This window comes from Lissotriton helveticus, chromosome 2_2 (genome assembly GCF_964261635.1).
Source record: "Lissotriton helveticus chromosome 2_2, aLisHel1.1, whole genome shotgun sequence".
Classification (NCBI taxonomy): Eukaryota; Metazoa; Chordata; class Amphibia; order Caudata; family Salamandridae; genus Lissotriton; species Lissotriton helveticus.
In genome coordinates, this window is record NC_136060.1 from 107274379 (window position 1) to 107298463 (window position 24085).

The 24085-nt window shown below is 47.4% G+C and overlaps 1 protein-coding gene across 1 annotated transcript in view; it reads right to left on the reverse strand.

The window, feature by feature from the left end:
- Positions 1–24085, reverse strand: part of PAICS (phosphoribosylaminoimidazole carboxylase and phosphoribosylaminoimidazolesuccinocarboxamide synthase) — a 321486-nt gene that overhangs the window by 29682 nt on the left and 267719 nt on the right. The window contains exons 15-18 of the mRNA XM_078678871.1: positions 23304–23483; positions 23082–23195; positions 12863–12946; positions 7130–7310 (exon numbers count right to left, since the gene is read on the reverse strand). Coding sequence (XP_078534997.1) covers positions 7130–7310; positions 12863–12946; positions 23082–23195; positions 23304–23483 — 559 coding nt within the window. The remainder of the gene's footprint in view (positions 1–7129; positions 7311–12862; positions 12947–23081; positions 23196–23303; positions 23484–24085) is intronic.

The following is a 24085-nucleotide window of genomic DNA, read 5'->3' on the forward strand; positions in this document are numbered from 1 at the left end:
CAGGAGCCACGCTACTAGGCTCATGCTCTCTGGCTCTGGGTGTAGTACCTCTCCGTTCTGCATGGAGTAGGTCTTTCCTCCTGCTGAATCTGTGGGGTGCACACTGTCATCTCCATGATCTGCGAGTACCATGTCTGCCTCGCCCACTGTGGTGCGACCAGTATCAGTGTCATGTTGCTCGCTCTGCACTTGCTCAGCACTCGGTGCATCAGTGGTATCGGGGGAAAGGCGTAAGCAAATGTCCTTGACCAATCTATCCATAGGGCATTCCCCAGTGACCCCTCCTCGGGCTGCCTGGATGCGAAGTTTTGGCATTTTGCATTCTGGCGTGTGGCAAACAGGTCCACCGATGGTGTCCCCCACCTGTCGAACAGGTACCTTGTCTCCTGAGCATTGAGCTCCCACTCGTGGGATGCCGATGTCTGCCTGCTGAGCCAATCGGCTTGTATGTTGTCCTTCCCTGGTAAGTGTATGGCTAGCAGGTCTATCTTGAGAGGGATGGCCCATCTCCATATCTCCTGCACCAACGTTGAAAGCGGTGCTGACTGTGTGCCCCCCTGCTTGTTGATGTAGAACATCGCAGTGGTGTTGTCTGTTTGTATCAATACCTTGTGTTTGTACAGACTCGTTTGAAAGGCTTTCAGTGCAAGGAAGATTGTCTTCAGTTCTAGGTAATTGATGTGCTTTGCCGCATCTGCTGTCGTCCACAGTCCCCTCACCTTGAGCTCCTCCATGTGAGCGCCCCATCCCTTCAGGGATGCGTCTGTGGTGATGGTCACTGTTGGCGTTGGGGGCGTTAGAGGCTTTCCCCTTGTTATGTTCTCCATGGTCCACCATGCCATCTCCTTCTGCACTGCGTGCGTTACAACCACTAGATCCTCCCAACCTCCTGTAGCTTGTGACCATTGCTCCTGTAGCCATTCTTGAATGGGTCTCATGTGGAGTCGTACATTTGGTACCAGGTGGATGCTTGATGCCATCATGCCCATGATCTTGCTCGCAGTCCTCACTGTCCGAGCTGGTCCCTTCCGGTAGAGGAGAGTTTCCTTCACCAGCGCCCTCGCCCTCTTCTCGCTGGGGAACACCTTGCCCTGTAAGGTGTTGATCTGTGCTCCCAGGAAGATCTTGACCTGTTCCGGCTCCATTGATGATTTCTTCCAATGGATGGAGAACCCCAGGTTTATGAGCGTGCTCGTCACTGTATGTGCGTGCTGCTTGCATTTCTGGTATGAGTTTGCTTTCACCAGCCAGTCGTCCAGGTAAGGGTATACGTGTATTCCCTGCCTTCGTAGGTGTGCTGCAACTGCTGCGAGGCACTTTGTGAAAACTCTTGGTGCTGATTTTAGTCCGAAGGCCAGTGTCGTGAACTGGTAGTGGCTTTCTCCAATGGTGAACCTGAGCATGTGTTTGTGCTTTCTGTTCATTGGGATGTGCTGGTATGCGTCTTTGAGGTCTATTGTGACCATGAAGTCCCCGGTCTGCAATTGTGGGAGCACCTCTTGCAGGGAGGTCATTTTGAATTTTTGCGTTCTTATGAATTTGTTCAGGAACCGTAAGTCCAGAATGTGTCTCATTGTCTCGTCTACCTTTGGTACCAGGAAGTACGTTGAGTATATTCCTGTGTTTCTTTCCTTGAGGGGTACCCGTTCTATGGCCTGCTTCCGCAGGAGTTCCTTTGCCTCCTCCTGAAGACACTGCAGCTGCTTGCTTGTTAGTGTTTTTCTTTTTGGTTTTCTGCTTGTTGGCCTCCCCTCCAACTCTATGCAGTATCCGAATTGGATAATGTTGAGCATCCATTTGTCTGATGTGATTTCTCTCCATTCTCGGAGGTAAAATCTTAATCTTCCTCCCACTGGTGTCATGTGGTCGTAGGTGTCTAGTTTGTCTTGACCCATCTGTACGTGCTGCCCCCTGGGATCTTTTTTGTGGGCGGGCACAAGGAGTTTTTTGAAGTCACTTAGAGGTGGGCTGCTGCACCCCTCTTCTATTTTGTCCCCGTCCATTTCTCCCTCGAAAGGACTGGCCTCTTTGTTGGTACTGCCAGGACTGCTTCTGCTGACCATGCTGAGTCTTCGAGTCTGCCTGGTGCGTTTGCTGGAAAGCCTGGTGTGATGTACCTGGCTGGTTTCCGCCTCTCCCGCCGGGCCTCCGTGACGGGGTGCCCCTCTTGTTCCCTCTGAACTGCAATGCTCCCATGGATCGTGCTGTTTCGTTATCTTTTTTCAGTTGACTGAGCGTTTCATCAACTGTTGTTCTGAAAAGCGTGTTGCCGTTGAACGGTGTGTTCAGGATGGCGTGTTGCACCTCCGCTTTGAAACCTGAGATCCTGAGCCAGGCGTGCCTCCTTTCCGTGACACCCATCATCATGAGCCTGCTGGCGGTGTCTGCCCCATCCAGGGCCGTCTTAAGGCAAGAATTTGCCGCGTTTTTCCCCTCTTCAACCAGCCTTTCGGCCTTCTGCCTGGCATCCTGGGGCAGGTCCTTCACCAACTGCCCCAGTCCCTCCATGATTTGGTACATGTGCCTGTTTATCAGGGCGTTGGAATTAGCCATGCGCCAGTGGGTCGCGGCATTCCGTTCGATCCTTCTGCCCACCAGATCCATCCTTTTGCTCTCCTTATCCGGTGGCGGGCCAGAGGTAGTGGGTACGTTAGCTCTCCTCCTTGCTGTGGCCGTGATAATGGAGTCTGCGGAGACCGTGCCCTGAATGTAGGCCGGGCCCTTTGTGGAATGCTTGTACTTCTCAGTTCTGGGAGTTACTGCCTTGCATGTTGCGGGCTCCCTGAATGCTTCCTTCCCCTGAGCCAAGACGCTTTCGAGCATTGGAAGGAACTGGCTCCTCGTTTGTGTTGGGAGTAATGTTTCTCGAAGGAAGTCTGCTTTCTGCTTCTCTTCGTCGAGCTTGAGCTTGAAAGCTGCTGCGGCAGCTTGCATCACCGAGTTGTAGGCCCCGATGTCATCCGGCGGCGAGGGCCTCGAGGGGTAAGTGTCGACCACCTCCTCCGGGCTGTCGGTGTCGACATCTATGTAATCTACCTCCTGTAGGTCAGAGGGCGCCGACTCTGTGTCCGTCCTGCTTTCCTCTTCCTCCCCATAGTTGTAACTATCGTAGGGATTCTCGTATTCCTCCTGGTCGATCACCTCGACGTCCTGGTCTTGTTCCTCGGCGACTTCGGCGATCTCCTCCTCCTCCTCGACCGCCTCCACCACCGGTGGCTTGGTCTTGTGAAGGATCGTGAAGGCTTTCATCTTTGCATCGAAATCTTTCTTCCGCTGCATGATGTTCTCCATTTCGGCCTCGAGGTGCCTTCCCTTCTTCCCCATCTCGGACGCGTGTTCCGCGTCGGATGGGTCGGCCGTTCTTTTCGGCGGATGGCTCGTCGCCGTGCCTTTCGGCGTCGAAGTTTGACGTTGAACCGGATTTTGGGTCTCTGGTCGTCGTCAGTTTAGGGTCTTTCTCCCTCGGCGTCGATCGATCCTTTTCGGGGATGATTTTCGACGTTTTCTGCTGATCAACAGCTCTCGGCGCCGGGGACTCCTTCTCGGAGGATCCGCTGGGCCTGGGAGTAGTCGCGGACGCCGCCTTTTTTGGCGTCGGCGCTTTCAGGGTCTTGCCCTCGATTTTTCTAGACTCAGAGACTCTCGGGTTCTTGGGGGCCGAAGAGTCTCCTACCTTGTCAGAAGTCTTCGTGTAATCGGTCTCTACGACCGTGTAGCTGTCGTCTTCGGCGGCAGCGTTGTCTTCTTCCTCGGAGGACATCCCCAGCTCGTAGAGGGACGGAGTCGGGGCCTTCCCCTGCAGGGTGGCATGTGCTACCCTCTGCCTCTCACACGAAGGGTCTTCGGGGCGAAGGCGGAACAGGCGTTGCAGTCTCCGCTTCCGTGGTCCACCGGTAGGCAAAGGTTGCATACCGGGTGCTGGTCCTTCTGCGCGTACTTGTGGTGGCAGTTACGGCAGAACTTGAACGGCGTGTTGTCCATCATCGAGCGTCCAGGGCCTCTTTGGTCGCGTGTTCGTCGATGATCGATGAAAAACGCCTTCTCCTTGCTGAATTTTCGTCGATTAAGTCCCCTGCAGTCTTCAGATGACTTCTCCTCGTCTTTTCTTTCTTCTTTCTCCAAAAATGTCTGGAGCCCAAACGGGAACGATCCAGACCCGACCGCGGAAAAAAAGAATCTGAAGATGGCGCCCAAGAGTGGGAGCTTCCGCAGGAAGCATGCCGACATCACCGGAAATACACCCAAGGGGGTGTGACGCCGACGCCCACCTGGGCTAAGAAAAAAAAAAAAAAAAAGACTACGAATCCGGACCCAACCACAAGACCGTGGAATAATGCACAGCATAGTGAATCCAGAAAGATTCACGCTGCAAAACTTTGTGATCTACGCTAATATTACACAATTATGTAGACTATTTCCAAGTAAAACCACATTACAGTACTAAAGCCATTCAGGATAAAAAAAAAAATCTGGATTAGTTTTCTGAAATGCAGCAAGAGAGCAAATGGGGGTGGGTGTACATTTTTCACTAAGACTGGCTTTTCCTAGGAACACTGCGCCCATCACTGGAGAGGATGCTCCAATCGCAAAAGATTATCACGTTTGAATACTCTATACATTGTAGAATTTCCCGTCGCACCAAAAAACAAACCTTTTGCAGGGGCTGTTTAAAAAACTGACACGTGGACACTTTTTGACTGTCCCAGTCATTTGACTTAACCTTGGACTATAAATCCCACCTTCTAGTATACAACTTGCTTTGCATAATACCATATACATTGTCAAACTTGTGACTTATAATTAGCATAGTTACACAATAGTTGGCTATGTTATACCTAATCAACACTGCGTGATTGTTTCTAGCACAAAGCTACCACTTGCATTACAATATGCTAAGAAACAAAGGAGCCCTTTACACAGAGATATATTCACCCTAATTGGTCACATTATTGCTCACACATTGCTTAAACGCCACATGATCATCTCATGTACAGGACTTGCTACATAACTGGCACCACCCTGTGCCTCGGGAAAAGATGATTGATATTCCAGGGAGAACAAAGTCAACCTCGGACATGGGGAGGGGAAATTGTACCCAAACATAGCACAGAGATAAGACATAACACGGACTAACAACGTGACTGGTGACCAACACGACAATGGGAGTCTGACAGTCAATCCAAATTCTGCCAATGAATTTCTTATGGTATGGCACTAAAAACAAAAGATATTAAAGACGCAGGGTCGGATTCAGAGTTTGGCGGATGGGATACTGGGTCACAAACTTGATGAATAATGAACCACGGAATATCAGTGATGTTTGTGACAGAGTAACCTATCAGCCAAACTGAATCAGGACCAAAGCTTTGAAGCTTATGTTGTAGTCGGTCAGCCTGAGCAAAACAAGTGTCAGCTGAGCACTGTTGGACAGAATATTTGGCTGGTAGAACATGGTTAATTGAATAGAACAATCCATTGGACCCTAGTGCCAAAACATCAAATAGTTAAACATCTTGTCAACATTAATTTGAACAGAGTATGAAATAAAGACCTTACTAAATCATGAACTTCTATACACATCCTTCAGTGTGCCAGATGAAATCAATTTATTACAGAAACCCAACTGTGATGTGGGGTTCAACCCCAGAAAATCAAGCAATCAACCGACTCCGTCTGATTAAAGTGTAGTGTCTCATCCAATTATAAGCAACCAACCCTCTTAGACGCTTTATCCAGATACTACTACGTGGTGTTAGTGCATGAAGGGAATAGATACAACCCAAAATAAGGCTGAGTTTCAGTTTCCTTATGCACATTACTGCCAATATTTTCACAATATTTGCTTCAATTGCGCTACACGTATACTGCTATAAATTGGCATATAGTAAAGGCCTATGACATAATTAAGATATCTTGTGTAAAAGCTACCTCGAGAAGGGGGGGGGGGGTAGGGGAAATGGTTAATGGAACAAGTCTTTTCTCCCCTATACATGACAGTAGGTAGGTGGATCGTAAATGCCCAGGGAGCAAGTGGGATCTGCTAAGTGACCAAATCTTCCGCCCACCAAATCTGCTCTTTAGCAATCTATATTGGCTAGCTGGCTTCTACTTTGCAATCCTTCACTTCCAATAGCCGTCGAGTGGTTCGGCGGGTGGGGCACATAACCATTTTTTTTTTTAAACTTGCCTTCAGCTGGCCACGTCGCGCTCTTCAGGCACATTGGTCAATACTGAAGCTGCTCACACGAGAGCAGATTCAGGGTAGGCCTGAGACGGTTCTAATAGCGCTCCAGGGCAGGTCGGCTGTCTCCAACCCCAGCAACGCAGCTGGGGTTGGAGAGTTTCACTGCCCATGACGGTTTGGCTGGCTTGAAACAGCCAGCCACAGTCATGCGCAGTGAAGGAAGTGCACTACCACTCCCTTTAGTGCTACCAGCCCACACACCCAAGACACAGCAGGAAAGGAGACATAAAACGAGTGAGGGGGGTTGGTTGGTGGAGGGCAGGAGCGCTCCTCCGCCACAGAGGAGCCGCCTCTGTCCCCTTCAGATAGTGAACAAGTTTAGGCTCTACCTACTGAATGACCAGTCTGGCCTGAATTTGTGACAAAGGCTTGGGACAGATCCACTTTGTTATAAATGAAGTTTCAGCATGAAATATTTTTGGAACAATTCTTACAAACATGTATAGGCCCATATCATGTAGGCATTAGTGTACACTGAAGCCCTCCTCTCCAGGCACACTGACCGTTTGATGGTTATTCTAAAGTACAGAAATCTAAGGAGCATCCAATGCCAGAAACGAACACATTGCCCATATAAATGATTTGCAAGCAGGGGTATCCATGTACCATGCCCAACTTTACTACTTCGAGATGGTGCTCCAATGTAAAACCCAAACAAACTAAAGGCTTAGATAGAACACATGGTGTACTGTATTTTGTGACGCTGCTACATCTACCTTCATAGGAATTCTGATCCCTCTTAAAGCTAATAGACAGTGATCTATTTACAAGCATTGAAAAGCTTGGCACAGAACACTCCAGGCAAAGAACCCAATATTCTCCCCTAGACCCACTAGGATAAAACGGCCTGCTTCAGTGTGCAGTAACCCTAAAAAAGAACTCTACCTTCATATTCAGCTTTGATCCTCAGGGTTTCATCTGGACCTTTATGTGCAGACGTTACTCTCAGCTCACAGGGAATCCCATAGTTGGCACATGACTTTTTGATCTTCTCACAATGCATAAGATCGGAAATTGACCCCATCAACACAACGACTCGACACAGGCTCGTTGACTCAAGAAGCAACTTTAGGAAAAAAATAAAAAAAGGACATTACGTCAAATGTGTTTAGCAAAATAAACATGAGTCAGCTACATTAACAAGCATTTGCAATAGGTCTCGAATTAGTTAAATTGAGAAATGTGGCGTATGCCTTGGTTCATTTATGGACCTTTGTAGCAATGGCAGCATGCAGCACTTTAGATGTTTAAAGCTAAAGCACAGCGGGCCGTACTTGCTATAAAAGTCAAGGCAGGGTTGTGCAGGTCAGCAGCAGCACAGTAAGGATGGCAGAAATGACGGGAGGGAGAGGGTGCGAGCGAGGATGCAAAAGATCGCCAATTGTATTTTTTTGGGTTGGGCATGACAGCCAGAAGGGAACCAAGCACACAAAGGTGGGACATATGGACCGTATTAACCAGAGTAAAGTACTTATGAAAAGCAGGCTAACCAACCAGAAGCGCTGTGCGTGTTGAATGCCCATATCCTGAATGCAGAATGTCTAAGCGACAGTGCAAGCACTGCCTAGACGAGACCTGAAAAAGCAGCGTGTAGTTTCGAGCTTCTTACAGTGTTCCTTTACACTCAATTAAATGCAGAGGAGACAACCTGAGCTTTGTTTAGCACTTTAAACATGCCTTTCACGTGAATGTAAATGTACACATCTGAAATTATAAACTAATTCATCAAACTAAGATGCAAGTGATTCTTCTTTGCTTGACAATTCTGAAGACAACCCACATACTATTACGGAGTCAGATTTAGTCAAGACCCACTGGGCATGTTTCTTCTCATTTCATAGGGCAGCTTGTCATAGGACAAGATCCATGGTTAGGTTGATGTTAGAAGTGCTTTGCGATATGCTTACATCTCATTCTCCTTTTTTCTGATAGCCAAGGCACTTAAGCAAAGAATTCAGGCCGCTAAGTATGGCAGTAATCTTGGAGCATGGCCAAGACTAAAATGGCATAGGACACCAATTTCTGAACTCCTGTAGCCAATCCCCACTCAGTCCTGAAATCCTGCCAGTGAGCAGCCATACACCCCTTCCCCATCGACCTCCTTTCAGCCACTGGGTCAATGCTCCCCCCCCCCCTTTCCCAAGAACAGGGATGGTCAGGAATGCCCTTTTAAAGCTAGAATGCTGGGGATCAATATTAGGAGGTTCCCAGCAGAGTGGAATGCACATCCACAACAGGCAATTGGCTGATGCTTTAGTCTGTAAGGTAGGACCATCAGAAAGCATGTTCACCTGTAAAGGATTTATTTAGCTTATTAAGTGCGACAGCTACCCAAAAAGGGTTTCCCGGCGCTGGACACGCAAAGTGCTATGTAGCCTAACGTTTCAACAGTGGACAGCGTTATTGATAGAAAAGCCAGGTCTTAATGGCTCTGCGAAACCGGACGTAGTTGGTTTCCAAGCGGATATTTAGGGGGAGAGACTTCCAGAGAGTAGGACCTAGGTACGCAAAAGATCTGCCACCCATTCTAGCGAGTCTAATTCTAGGAACAGTGAAGTTGCCTTGTGAAAGGGACCGAAGGTGGCAAGAGGGAATGTAGGGACAGACAAGGGATTGTAGGTACAGTGGAGCGGAGCCCAACTTGATTTTAAACATATAGCTCAGGGTTTTGAGCTTAATGAGACTCTACCCTGAGCCAATGTAAATCTCGGAGATGTCCAGAGATGTGGGTTGTTTTAGGAACTTTGCACAGCAGCCTTGCGGCGGCATTTTGAACCAGCTGCAATCGTCTTGTCACTGCCTTGTTAGCCCCAAGGTAGAGGACATTTCCGTAGTCCAGCCGAGAAGTTATAAAAGGCATGGACCACAGATTGTTGGGTGTCGTTTGGCAACATCCAGATGATTTTCCTCAGCCACCGCACGATTGTAAAGCAGGTGGCCGAGACCTTGTTTGCCTGTTGGTGCATGGTCAGAGCATTGTCAATGGTGAAATCCAGATTGCATACATGGTCTGATGGGAGAGGGAGGGGGCCCATCTCAGTGGGCCAATGCTTAGCACTCCAAAGGTCTTATTTTTGACCCAGAAACAGGACCTCGGTCTTGCCACTGTTCAATTTAAGTAGGTTGTGGTTCATCAAGGTGGCAATTTTCCCTAAGCCTGACTGCAGGAGGGATGTGGAGTCAGGGCCCGGGTTTGAGAGGGAGAATGTAATCAGGGAGTCATCTGGATATGTGTATAAGGTGAGACCGGCTTGTTCCTCGATATGGGCCAGCGGTTTGACATATAAATTGAAAAGTAGGGGGCTGAGCACAGAGCCCTGAGGAACGCCGTAGGGAGACGCATGAATTTTGGGGGTTGCCGTGTTGGAGAAAATTTGAAACGTGCAGTGTGAAAGAAAAGAGGAAAGCCAATTCAATGCTGGGCCGCGCATGCCCAGTGAGGTTAAGGTCTGTATGAGTATGGTGTGAGAGATCGTATCGAGGTCGAGCAGTATAAGCGCAACTGTTTCTCCTCTATCAAGGTGGAAGCGCAGGTTTTCCGTAACTCCCAGTAGTGTTTCAGTGGAGAAACCAGGACGGAAACCGGATTGCGAGGGATGGAGAATGTGATTGGTTTCAATGAACTGGGCAGGATGGGAATGATGTGCCTCTCGAATCTTGGAGAAGGCTGGCAGAAGTGAAGTGGGGCAGAAGTTGGATAGGATGCTTGGGTCTGCTGTGGGCTTTTTTTAAAAGAGGTGTCACCATGGCGTGTTTCCAGCTAGCCGGGACAGTTGATTCACGCAGGGAAAGGCTAAGGGTTTTACGAATCATAGATAAGTGGGAGTTATCCAGTTGTTTAAATATTGGGATGGGAAGTGGGTCTTTGGGTGAACCAGATTTCAATTTACCTAAAATCCTCATAAGGTCATCCAGATTGAGAAGTGGCCATGAATCCAGGTGTTTGTGAGTACAAGACAAATGTAGCTTTGCGGGACAAATACTGGTACGTATTAGAACGACAGCCATGTCCTGGTAAATAGTTCCGATTTTTTGTGTGAAGAATTGGGCAAGCTCTTCGCACTGGTTGTTATTCAGGTGAGGTGGTTTCGCAGTAGTTTGAGCCCGCTAGTTCTTTGACCAGTTCAAAAAGAGTTTTGGATTGGTTTGTGGCCTCAAATGGTTTTTGCGACATAGCTAGCCCTAGCCATATTGCATAGTTTGTGATCTTGTTTTAGTTCTTTTTTGTAGGCGTCCCTGGATTCCGGGGAATAGTCTTTCCTCCAGCTCCGTTCTAAGCGCTTACATTTGGATTTTACCGTTTTTTAACGGTTCGTCGAACCAGGGAGCTGGATTTCTATGGTCCTTCCGTTTTTTCTGTGACAAGGGGAGACAGATATTAAGGGCATCCGTGAGCCAAACATCCACCTTTCCCGATAAAGTTTCTACATCTCCAGGAGCGGAGTCTGTATTGGAAAGAGCTGAGGGAGGATAAGTCTAGAGCTTGATTAAGGGTGTTTGGCTAATTTTTTCCAAACTCTCTTGCAAACATGGAGGGTTGAACTGAGGGTGAAAGGGGCGATAGAGGGGCAAAACTGAATTTGGATAGAAAGTGATCTGACCAGTGCAGAGGAAGTGCTAGAGTGCAGTGGATATCAGGAAGGTTGGAAAAGATAGGGTCAAGAAGATGACTGAGTGGGTCCTGAGTTACAGAGCAAAATATTCATAGCAGCTAGGTCGGCTATAAAATTGCTGCTCGTAGAGTTCTGTGGGTCCTCTAGGTGTAGATTTAGGTCACCTAGGATTGAAAAATGTTGTGAGTTCACGAGGAGAGAAGCTGCAAGATTAGGGAATGATAGAGCCCACAAGTTCAAAGGACCCGGTGGCCGATAGACTAACAAGCCAGGGAAAGTGAAATTGGGGTGAAGAGAGAGTTTGAAGCGGGCAGCTTCGCAGTTAGGGAAATTTAGCGGGTCAAATTTACATTGTAGCGTATTTTTAATAATTATTGCTATGCCTCCCCCGATTTTATTTAGTCTATCTACCCTGACGATAGCATAATTAGAGGGTAACGCTTCAGTGATGTCCGGTCCAGAGCTTTCGTGAAGCCTTGTCTGTAAGAAATAGAGCATCAGGTTGTTCTTCAATTAGGAGATCATAAATGTTCCTTTTGTGCTTGGGTAAGGAACGACAGTTAAGGGTGAGAAAAGTGAAGTTTGAAGTAGGCTTCGTCCCAATCGAAAAGCGGCGGCAAGAATGAGGGGAGTCAAGGAAGAATTTACATTTGGGGCAGAGACTGGGACAGAATCTGGGGTGGGGTACAACCCTGGTTCTCATGGGGCCGAAAAGCATGGAGTTGAGCCGTAGAATAGGCACTCCGTTCTGTGGGATTTTGGGCAGGGGTCGTGGCCCCTGGGCCCTGTTAGGCGCAGACTGGCTTGCCTTGGGTGAGCCTTTGGCGCTGCGTGTAAGAAATGGCATTGGTTTAAGTAGGGTGGAACTCTAGGTCATGTGACCGTCAGAGCACACCTCCACCGAGCCCCGCCAGCTGAGAGTTGTTCAGGAGAAGTTAAACGCTTGTCACCCTCCACAACAATCAGGGTAGTAGCCCTGCGGTGGAACGAGGTGAGAGCGCCTCTTCAAAGCGGAAACGAGCGCAGGTACAGTTTGTGGCACAATAAGAGTATATAGAAGAGTGTATTAAGTAATTAAAAGCCAGGCAGAGCGAAAATAAAATAGCAGTTTCCCTGAAGGCAGCGCTAGGCAACACTGACCTTACACAATCCATAGGATTGGCAGAGAGGCTTCTCTGGGAACCTCTGTAGCCTCTACAGAGGTAAAGCTACCCAGACCAAGTTCTTACTCCACTGAATGCCCCAACCGCTGATGTCAAGTATGTCATAATTGTGGAATTCTTAGAGGCCCCACTTTCGAGTATTTAGAAATGAACATAGCTTTATGCTTACCCATGTCAATACTTAGTCCTGGTAAGAGACTAGACCCAGCCCAGTCTCATGCAGACAGGCTCTGCTTTTGTCCCAGGTGTGTTCCAGTTTTGCCTCATGCTTTTCAAGCTCTTTTTCCCACCTTCAGGGGCAACGGCAGTATGGGCTTAGAAGTCGAGCCCCCACCCCAACACACCACACATCAATTATTACTTCTTGGAGTGTAAGCACTTTCCTTTGGAAACCCACAACATCTGCCAAATTAAAATATCTAGTTTTATCCTCCAACATATTGGCATAGCCAATCTCGTGTAGTACTGAAAGTTTTTTTTAGGTTGATCATCAAAGGGCTGCTGACAGCTGTGCAGTGAATCCAGCGCAAACAAAGCTTTGAGACCACAAAAGAGCATGCTTGTGAAACCTGGTTCCTAATTCTGTAGATTAAATTAGGGTTTTAGGTTCACCATATACAGGTGGGCTTGCCAGACTTCTGTTAAGGCAACAGTGGAAAAAAAATCCAGTTCTACTTTTTATAGCTGTTCCTCATGCAGAGTATATTGCTTTGTAATTCTTGCCAGTAACAGAATTAAAGATCCATCAATTCCCTTCTGTTTAGAAGCTGCAGATTAATCAATTTGCCTTTATAAAGCACTGCATCAAGGGTATAAAAAAACAAAACATAAAACACAAATACCTCCACTTTTTCAGCAACCCATTCAAAGTTTCTCTTCACCATCTGAAGAGCTTCAGGAGTTACTTCTTTGAGATCACGATATACCTGAGGAAGAAGAGAAATATTTTAGTCTTGAAATACTTTTCATAGGATTATAGCGTCACAATATTAGTAGACCCGTCAGTTGTACGATGGTCTTCCAAAGTTTTTCCCTACTATGCTCCTATTTTTCTGAATTCAGTTGTTGCTGGCCTTAGGATTCTAGCACTGGTTGGCAGTGGTAAAGTGTGCAAAGTGCTTGGGCTCACTTGCAAAACATGGTAAAATTGGCTTACACCCGATGGCACATTTAATATACTTATAAGTCCCTGGCAAAGTGGTATGCCATATACACAGCTGTTAAATCAAAAGCTACTGGTGGGCCTGCAGCACTAATTGTGCCACCCACTTTAGTTTTCTATTATATCTCGGGCCTGCCATTTGTAGCCTGTAGGTCAGTTTAAACGGCCAAGTACAATTGGCAAAATAACCCCTTGTCAAGCCTAAAACTCCTTTTAATACATAAGGGTCACCTATAGCCTAGCCCTTAACATCCCACATCACAGAGTGCATTGCATTTAAAAAGTTGGACATGCACTTTTAGGGTTTTACATGTCCTGGTAGGAAAAACTAAAACTTTAAATTGCACTACTGCAACACCTACCTCTCCCCTTGGATAACGCTGGATTCAAATAGATTGAAGTCTCGCAAATGCGAGAACTAGTGCATTGCAAATGCTTGCTCTCTTACCAAATACTACACATAATTTATCCAGCTATAACATTTCAAGAGGCCCCCCCCAAAAAAAAATCCACATTCTGGCTGAAGAAAATGGAGTTAAAAGAAAGAAGGATCGTTAGGCACAGTGTATTTAGCCCAAATTCACTGTTCTTGTTATGCAAAAAAATATTGTCCAATCACACAAGACAACAAAAGTTTTAGTTCCCGACCTCTGCGAACCCTTCAGATTTCTTTTTGGGGGTTAGATGAAGTCTGATGGTAGAAAGCTAAGAAGACTTTAGTTTTGAATGTCAGCGGAGAATACAATATCTTCCTCCACTGACAACCAAGCATGCACTTGGTTTTGTGATAGTCTGCAAGTTAATTATGAAAACATTTTTATCTTCCATAGCTGGTCTCAACCTTAGTTTTCCCTCAATAGAATTACCTAGTCAAACACCAGCTTACAGTAAGGTATTGTGTTGAGCAAATACATCCTCAGTGCGTGTCCCATGTGAAGTAATAGATTTTAACCTTTGAGCAAGTGCTTGACCGTCAAGGTGTTTTTTAGCAGGCTCGATATTGAAGGAGATGGCTTACCTGGAAGCCTTACATTAGTTCAAGAACATGGATTGGGCTGGCTGTGAGATCGGATAATATTGTAGGACCATCCATGTTGTAGCTATGGTCCCTGACAACGCGATCAAAAGGAAACATTGAGGTAGTTTAACATTTGAGTAATAAATGTGGCCTGCCCATCACAAAAATTTTAAAAATCACCAAGATAGTAATATTACCAACTAGATAACAGAATATACGAGACACAGGACTAGTTCAGTAAACAGGCCTATGAAAGATGCATCCTGGGAAGGGCCCGCATAACGTAGGATGCCATAGATTGAGACTACCCTGAATTAGGAGAATGTGTGCTGGACGAATAGGATTCAAAGGGCGCTTCCCCATCCAAACAGTCTGCTGCACTGTACCACCAGTCCAGCTGTTACATAGTTTCACCACACATTGTAAGTGCTTTGAAATATATATATATATATATATATATATATATATATATATATATATATATTTTTTTTTTAAACCACAAAAGGTGTGGGAGACATGGCCAGATTTCTGCTAGGACAGGCAGGTACAATTTTTAACCGAGGATTATTAAGTCTCGCATTTCAAAATTGCATGCAATAACGGACCTAGCATTTAATACTATTTGAAACGTTTAGCTCTCCAATTAAAAAACGGTTTACATTTGAAGACTATTATGTGGTGATGAGCTATCAGGCCAATTCTGGCAATCTAACCACTGGCATTTGCTCAGGGTAGCATTCCAACCAATCGTGTTTTTTGCCCACCATGCCACCTCAGATTAGTCCCAGCCACATGAAAGTCATCTTGATCCGGCTACAATACAGCACAGCCCGAACTGCCAAGTGCCTCTGAATCAGGGAACAAGCAATGCAAGGCCAGTTCCTGCCTGTTTGAGCATCTGCAGTCAGGTGCAGCTTGGTTCCAGTGTCCTGGTGAACATGGGACCCTTATGTGGGCATATCCTTGGCCACTTAGAGAATTATACCACACATAAAAAACAGGCACATGGTAATACTTGAGCTCGGAGAGCATCTTATTTTTAGATGTTGACTTCATGGAATAGCCAGTCGAGCAGTCATGGTTACTCAAGAATAACGTGGGAATAAAACCGCTAGAAATAGGCAGTGCACATCACTTTAATAATAAAAAAAAAATCCAAGTAGTGCCTTTCGTTTTGAAACGACAGAAGCGAATAGTTTTCTTACCTGTCGGTGTAGTTTTGCAGCTTGAAGATCTTTCTGGATTCACTATGCTGTGCATTATTCCGCGGTCTTGTGGTTGGGTCCGGATTCGTAGTCTTTTCTTTGTTTTTTTTTTTTTCTTAGCCCAGGTGGGCGTCGGCGTCACACCCCCTTGGGTGTATTTCCGGTGACGTCGGCATGCTTCCTGCGGAAGCTCCCACTCTTGGGCGCCATCTTCGGGTTCTTTTTTTCTGTGTTTCTTTCGTTTCCGAAGTAATGGCAATGTTCTATTTGGTTGGTATTTTACCGCTTTGTACTTTTTAAAATCCTTTCTTTTGTTAACCACCTCTTCTCTCTCCAGCCTCATCTTTCTGGCGGAGGTGGGTGGGTTCGCTAGTGAATCCAGAAAGATCTTCAAGCTGCAAAACTACACCGACAGGTAAGAAACCTATTCGTTTTGCAGCGTGAATCTTTCTGGATTCACTATGCTGTGCATAGATTTTGTAGCGGTTTCTCATCTCTGTGGCGGTTGGGTGGAAGATGAGCGTTGGGTATTGAATATGTGCTGTAGCACCTTCTGTCCAACTTAAGCTTCCTTGTTCATCTGTATGTCCACACAGTAGTGCTTCGTGAACGTGTGCACCGAAGCCCATGTTGCCGCCAGGCATATGTCTTGTATGGGTGTGTTAGCCAGGAAGGCTATTGTAGCGCCCTTTTTCCTAGTGGAGTGGGCACGTGTCCCCTCTGCTAGCTATTGTCCTGCACGCTTGTGGCAGAGTTGGATTGTCTGTGCGATCCATCATGCAATGGTCTTTTTGGTTACTGCTTTTCCCATGTAACTGTTGGCGAATGACACAAAGAACTGTTTTGTTTTCCTGTGTCCCTTCGTCCTTTCGATGTAGTGCATGACTGCCCTTCTGGCGTCCAGGGTGTGCAGAGCTCGCTCTGCGGCAGTTGTTGGTTTTTGGAAAAAACTCGGTATCTGTATAGACTGGTTCATGTGAAATTTAGATACCACCTTCGGCATGAAGTTTGGGTCAGTCTTCATCACAACCCTATCATTGTGTATTTGTATGTAGGGTTCTTGTAGCGTCAGAGCCTGAAGCTCGCTTACTCTGCGTAGGGACGTTATTGCAACCAGGAAAGCGGTTTTCATAGTTAGCATCTTTAAGGACGCCTTGTGGAGCGGTTCAAAGGGCTCTTTCATGAGTTCCGTTAGGACTATGTTCAAGTTCCATGCAGGTGGCGGCACCCGCTTGGGCGGTGCGATCCTTTTCGCCCCTTCTAGGAATCTCTTCACCACCTGTGATGTGAAGAAACTCCTGCAAGTTTCACCCCTTGTGTAGGCGACTATTGCTGCCAAGTGAACTCTCAAGGAGGATGAGCTAAGGTTCTTCTCTAGCAAGTGCGTCAGGTACTTTAGCACTGTGGAGTCCTTCATTTTATTGTGAAGTCTTTCTTGTCTGCACCATATTGTGAACCTCTTCCATTTCGCAACATAGCACTTCCAAGTGCTAAGCCTTCTTGCCTCCCGCAGGACCTTCAGTGTACTTTCTGGCAATCTTAAATGTGCGAACTCTATGTCCTCAGGAGCCACGCTACTAGGCTCATGCTCTCTGGCTCTGGGTGTAGCACCTCTCCGTTCTGCATGGAGAGTAAGTCTTTCCTCCTGCTGAATCTGTGGGGTGCACACTGTGTCATCTCCATGATCTGCGAGTACCATGTCTGCCTCGCCCACTGTGGTGCGACCAGTATCAGTGTCATGTTGCTCGCTCTGCACTTGCTCAGCACTCGGTGCATCAGTGGTATCGGGGGGAAAGGCGTAGGCAAATGTCCTTGACCAATCTATCCATAGGGCATTCCCTAGTGACCCTTCCTCGGGCTGCCTGGATGCGAAGTTTCGGCATTTTGCATTCTGGCGTGTGGCAAACAGGTCCACCAATGGAGTTCCCAATCTGTCAAATAGGCGCCTTGTCTCCTGAGCATTGAGCTCCCACTCGTGGGATGCGATGTCTGCCTGCTGAGCCAATCTGCTTGTATGTTGTCCTTCCCTGGCAGGTGTATGGCCAGCAGGTCCATCTTGAGTGGGATGGCCCATCTCCATATCTCCTGCGCTAGCGTTGAAAGCGGGGCGGACTGTGTGCCCCCCCTGCTTGTTGATGTAGAACATCGCAGTGGTATTGTCTGTTTGTATCAACACCTTGTGTTTGTACAGTCTTGTTTGGAAGGCTTTCAGTGCAAGGAAGATTGTCTTCAATTCCAAGTAATTGATGTGCTTTGTCGCATCTGTCGGTGTCCACAGTCCCCTCACCTTGAGCTCCTCCATGTGAGCGCCCCATCCCTTCAGGGATGAGTCTGTGGTGATGGTCACTGTTGGCGTTGGGGGCGTTCGAGGCTTTCCCCTTGCTAAGTTCTCCATGGTCCACCATGTCATCTCCTTCTGCACTGCGTGCGTTACAACCACTAGATCCTCCCAACTGCCTGTAGCTTGTGACCATTGCTCCTGTAGCCATTCTTGAATGGGTCTCATCTGGAGTCGTACATTCGGTACCAGGTGGATGCATGATGCCATCATCCCCATGATCTTGCTCGCAGTCCTCACTGTCCGAGCTTGTCCCTTCCGGTAGAGGCGAGTTTCCTTCACCAGCGCCCTCGCCCTCTTCTCGCTGGGGAACACCTTGCCCTGTAAGGTGTTGATCTGTGCTCCCAGGAAGATCTTCACTTGTTCTGGCTCCATTGATGATTTCTTCCAATGGATGGAGAACCCCAGGTTTATGAGCGTGCTGGTCACTGTATGTGCGTGCAGCTTGCATTTCTGGTATGAGTTTGCTTTCACCAGCCAGTCGTCCAGGTAAGGGTATACGTGTATTCCTTGCCTTCTTAGGTGTGCTGCGACTGCTGCGAAGCACTTTGTGAAAACTCTTGGTGCTGATTTTAGACCGAAGGCCAGTGTCGTGAACTGGTAGTGGCTTTCTCAGACGGTGAACCTGAGCATGTGTTTGTGCTTTCTGTTCATTGGGATGTGCTGGTATGCGTCTTTGAGGTCTATTGTGACCATGAAGTCCCCGATCTGCAATTGTGGGAGCACCTCTTGCAGGGAGGTCATTTTGAATTTTTGCGTTCTTATGAATTTGTTCATGAACTGTAAATCGAGAATGGGTCTCATTGTCTCGTCTACTTTTGGTACCAGGAAGTACGTTGAGTATACTCCTGTGTTTCTTTCCTTGAAGGGTACCCGTTCTATGGCCTGCTTCTGCAGGAGTTCTTTTGCTTCTTCCTGAAGGCACTGCAGCTGCTTGCGTGCTAGTGGCTTTCTTTTTGGTTTTCTGCTTGTTGGCCTCCCCTCCAACTCTATGCAGTATCCGAATTGGATAATGTTGAGGATCCATTTGTCTGATGTGATTTCTCTCCACTCCTGGAGGTGGAATCTTAATCTTCCTCCCACTGGTGTCCTGTGGTCGTAGGTGTCTAGTTTGTCTTGACCCATCTGTACGTGCTGCCCCCTGGGGTCTTTTTTGTGGGCGGGCACACGGAGTTTTTTGAAGTCACTTGGAGGTGGGCTGCTGCCCCCCTCTTCTATTTTGTCCCCGTCCATTTCTCCCTCGAAAGGACTGGCCTCTTTGTTGGTACTGCCAGGACTGCTTCTGATGACCCTGCTGAGTCTGCGAGTCTGCCTGGTGCGTTTGCTGGAAAGCCTGGTGTGATGTACCTGGCTGGTTTCCGCCTCTCCCGCCGGGCCTCCGTGACGGGGTGCCCCTCTTGTTCCCTCTGAACTGCAATGCTCCCATGTATCTTGCTGTTTCGTTATCTTTCTTCAGTTGGCTGAGCGTTTCATCAACTGTTGGTCCGAAAAGCGTGCTGCCGTTGAATGGTGTGTTCAGGATGCTGTGTTGCACCTCCGGTTTGAAACCGGATATCCTGAGCCAGGCGTGCCTCCTTTCCGTGACGCCCATCATCATGAGCCTGCTGGCGGTGTCTGCCCCATCCAGGGCCGTCTTAAGGCAAGAATTTTCCGCATTGTTTCCCTCTTCAACCAGCTTTTCGGCTTTCTGCCTGGCATCCTGGGGCAAGTCCTTCACCAACTGCCCTAGTCCCTCCATGATTTGGTACATGTGCCTGTTTATCAGGGCGTTGGAATTAGCCATGCGCCAGTGGGTCGCGGCATTCCGTTCGATCCTTCTGCCCACCAGATCCATCCTTTTGCTCTCCTTATCCGGTGGTGGGCCCGAGGTAGTGGGTACGTTAGCCCTCCTCCTTGCTGTGGCCGTGATAATGGAGTCTGCGGAGACCGTGCCCTGAATGTAGGCCGGGTCCTTTGTGGAATGTTTGTACTTCTTCTCAGTTCTGGGAGTTACTGCCTTGCATGTTGCGGGCTCCCTGAAAGCTTCCTTCCCCTGAGCCAAGACGCTCTCGAGCATTGGAAGGAACTGGCTCCTCGTTTGTGTTGGGAGCAATGTTTCTAGAAGGAAGTCTGCTTTCTGCTTCTCTTCGTCGAGCTTGAGCTTGAAAGCTGCTGCGGCAGATTGTATCACCGAGTTGTAGGCCCCGATGTCGTCCGGCGGCGAGGGCCTCGAGGGGTAAGTGTCGACCACCTCCTCCGGGCTGTCGGTGTCGACATCGATGTAATCTACCTCCTGAAGGTCAGAGGGTGCCGACTCTGTCTGTCCTGCCATCCTCTTCCTCCCCATAGTTGTAACTATCGTAGGGATTCTCGTACTCCTCCTGGTCGTCGATCACCTCGACGTCCTGGTCTTGTTCCTCGGTGACTTCGGCGATCTCCTCTTCCTCCTCGACCGCCTCCACCACCGGTGGTTTGGTCTTGTGAGGGATCGTGAAGGCTTTCATCTTTGCGTCGAAATCTTTCTTCCGCTGCATGATGTTCTCCATTTCTGCCTCGAGGTGCCTTCTTTTCTTCTCCATCTCGGGCGCGTGTTCCGCGTCGGATGGGTCGGCCGCTCTCTTTGGCGGATGGCTCGTCGCCGTGCCTTTCGGAGTCGAAGTTTTCGACATCGAACCGGATTTTGGGTCTCTGGTCGTCGTCGTCAGTTTTGGGTCGCTCTCCCTCGGCGTCGATCGATCCTTTTCGGGGACGATTTTCGACGTTTTCTGCTGATCAGCAGCTCTCGGCGCCGGGGACTCCTTCTCGGAGGATCAGCTGGGCCTGGGAGTAGTCGCGGACGCCGCTTTTTTGGGCGTCGGCGCTTTCGGGGTCTTGCCCTCGATTTTTCTAGACTCAGAGTCTCTCGGGTTCTTGGGGGCCGAAGAGTCTCCTACCTTGTCAGAAGTCTTCGTGTAATCGGTCTCTACGACCGTGTAGCTGTCGTCTTCGGCGGCAGCGTTGTCTTCTTCCTCAGAGGACATCCCCAGCTCGTAGAGTGACGGAGTCGGGGCCTTCCCCTGCAGGGCGGCGTGTGCTACCCTCTGCCTCTCTCACACGAAGGGTCTTCGGGGCGAAGGCGGAACAGGCGTTGCAGTTTCCGCTTTCGTGGTCCACCGGTAGGCAAAGGTTGCATACCGGGTGCTGGTCCTTCTGCGCGTACTTGTGGTGGCAGTTACGGCAGAACTTGAACAGCATGTTGTCCATCATCGAGCGTCCAGGGCCTCTCTGGTCGCGTGTTCGTCGACGGTCGTCGAAGATCTCGATGGAAAACGCCTTATCCTTGCTGATCTTTCGTTGATGAAGTCCCCTGGAGTCTTCAGATGACTTTTCCTCGTATTTTCTTTCTTCTTTCTCCAAAAATGTCTGGAGCCCAAACGGGAACGATCCAGACCCGACCGCGGAAAAAAAGAATCTGAAGATGGCGCCCAAGAGTGGGAGCTTCCGCAGGAAGCATGCCGACGTCACCGGAAATACACCCAAGGGGGTGTGACGCCGACGCCCACCTGGGCTAATAAAAAAAAAAAAAAAACAAAGAAAAGACTACGAATCCGGACCCAACCACAAGACCGCGGAATAATGCACAGCATAGTGAATCCAGAAAGATTCACGCTGCAAAACCGTATTAATCAAGCAATATGCTCAGTAGTTTTGAAACATTCTATGTCCTCAACCATTCTCTTCTGAATGCTTATCTAATTCTCATAACTATGCTGGAAATTAATCATACTTTCACCGATTGAGGCTTCAATACAAGTGGCTACTTATTTGTATTATGGCCCAATGCAGCACCAGCTTCAAGAATACTTTGGATCACAGTTTGATGTCCAATTAAATTGTGCGCAAACATTTTCGACCGATAGCTACACGGAGAGCACAGACGACTACACTTTTCAGCAATTTCCCAGTTTGCCGGTCCTGGTCCAGGATGTGGAACAAACACCAAGAGTGGTACATGAACACAGGTCAGAGCTGCCTACCCTTATAAAGGAAGAAGGGCTCACATGGGCATTGCACACAAGCTCTCATAATGGCTGGGCTCAACAGGAGTACAGCCAAAACAAAACGTCCTTACATGATCAAGGAGTACAGAAATAAGTTAAGCAAATTCAAAGCTGCAAATACACCACGCTCCCACTTAGAGTACACAGAGTTTACCACACTCTGGTAAAACGAAGAAGTCGCCCAAATTAGAGCAACACTCATGCCAGGGGAAGGGTTTGTAGGTAGATTGTCTTGGCATATCAGATCTAGTCATAGCAAGTGGCAGAATGCTAAATTCTGACTAGACAGCAGTCCACCTGCTTGTTTCGTAGCAGCAGAGTATTTTCCCCTGCAGAAGAGGGGATAACAGTATTACTAACCCTATGGAGCACACTATAACTAGTTCCATTAATAAGGAGGAATCATGACACCACACCATGCTTTCCAAGTACTTCACAAATAATGTTGAGCAAATAACCAGGTTAGACGAGGAAAGGGTCCAAGCTGGATTACACAACATAGATTTATCATGGAGAGCTAGTACGCTTGTGTGGCCTGTACCCCATAAATCAATGACCCAACAGTACATGGTTATTGTATTTGTTTTAGTAGCACCAAGAGGTTTTGGTGCACATTAAGCTTCAAGGATGAAATTAGGAGCTATTCAACCTAACCATTATGGCACGAGGACTGGAGTAGGTTCCAGCTTACATCAAATAATGCAGCAACTGATTTTTTTTCTTCCACCTTACAAAAGCGAATAATCAATCCTTATAGGAACATTAATGAATATATTCCTTTCTAAACCAGAACGACGTGGTGAGTGGATGGTACTGGCATGCAATTGAGAAGCACTTAATTTAGAGATATTAGCTTCTTAATGTCCAATGGGGAATGTAATCAACTTCCTAAGAGCTAGTACATATTCAGATTTTAACCCCAATTGGATATGGCTAAATGATTTTAGGATTTACGCTAAAGTGAATGTGCCTGAAGAGAAATCCGACATCTATTTTCTAATGGAATAATCTATATCTAGAAAACTGTTGGGGGTAATTATCGAAGATTGAGCACAGTAGCCAAAGATATGCAGAAGACAGACAATTGCCTAGCTTTAGATATACAATAATTACACAATATCATTAAAGGGTCAGAGAAATATAGTACGGTGAATAGTGAAATGGGGAGGTCTACATGTGTGGTAACCGCGTTACTACTCACTGGCACAGACCTATTAAGCACATTTTTTGCTACATGAATTTTAGGAACTATGAAGAGTTTTCATACCACCTTACAATTAAACAAACACCTGCAACAATAAAGCCGCCAAAATACAGACCTGCTTGTCCTTTTGCTGGCTCCGATCACCTGATGGCCAGAGACGCCAAGAATCGTTGTCAATAACATCAGCAAGAACAATTTCTTGTTTTGATACATCTACACCAAATTCAATCTGTTTAAAGACAGAATATGGATGTGAATGCAGGGACAGAACACCCATAAAGTCACAACTCTAAATAGCAAAAGCATCTTTTGAACAAGATCTTCTGGTGTTCCATACCTTCATGTCCACCAGTGTACAGTCCTGAGTTGCCCAAGCCTTCTCTAGGACCTCAAAAATTGCTAGCGTGGAACGGTTCATAATATCTAACTCAGTCTGGCCAATTTCAAGTCCAGCACAGACAAACTTTGCTGCAATCATCTGCGCTTCAGACCACTCAGGATCATTATTGGCATCATCCTGAAATAAAGTAAAGAGTCTGTGAAATAACATGTATTTAAAAAGTACTAAAACAGAACCACAAAATAAGTGTGTTGGCAAAAGAGCAGATAATGACGCTGCATAGGAATAGTTCCCAATCCTCCCCATCGACACCCGCCATATCCTGAGCGCATAACTAATCATGCGCGAGCACTTTAAGAAAAATATGTATTTTCTGCTGTTTTCGTTCACCATACCTGTTTTAGCACCAGCAAAATGACAGTGATTAAGTAGGTTTTAGCCGTTAAAATTTCATAGAAGGCCATTATTTACGACTGAACTTGATCCGTGATTTTTTTTTTTAAATGTAGCTTGTGTTTGATAATAAGAATGTACTTACCAAGAGGTACAGTAATAAAGAATTGATTATTGAACAATTTATGAAAACTTCAATCAGAAAAGCCCTGGTACGAATTAGAGGCATTTGCATGATGACCTCTTCTGTGCGTCAACGGCCCCCGGCTGTCTGACCTCACTGAGGGCATGCGTCGTACGGCCAGGGGCATTCCGACTTGCGCATGCATAGAATTCACCCGCACAGCGGCAAAAGGTACGCCGCATCGAAGCGGTTATAAGAGGAC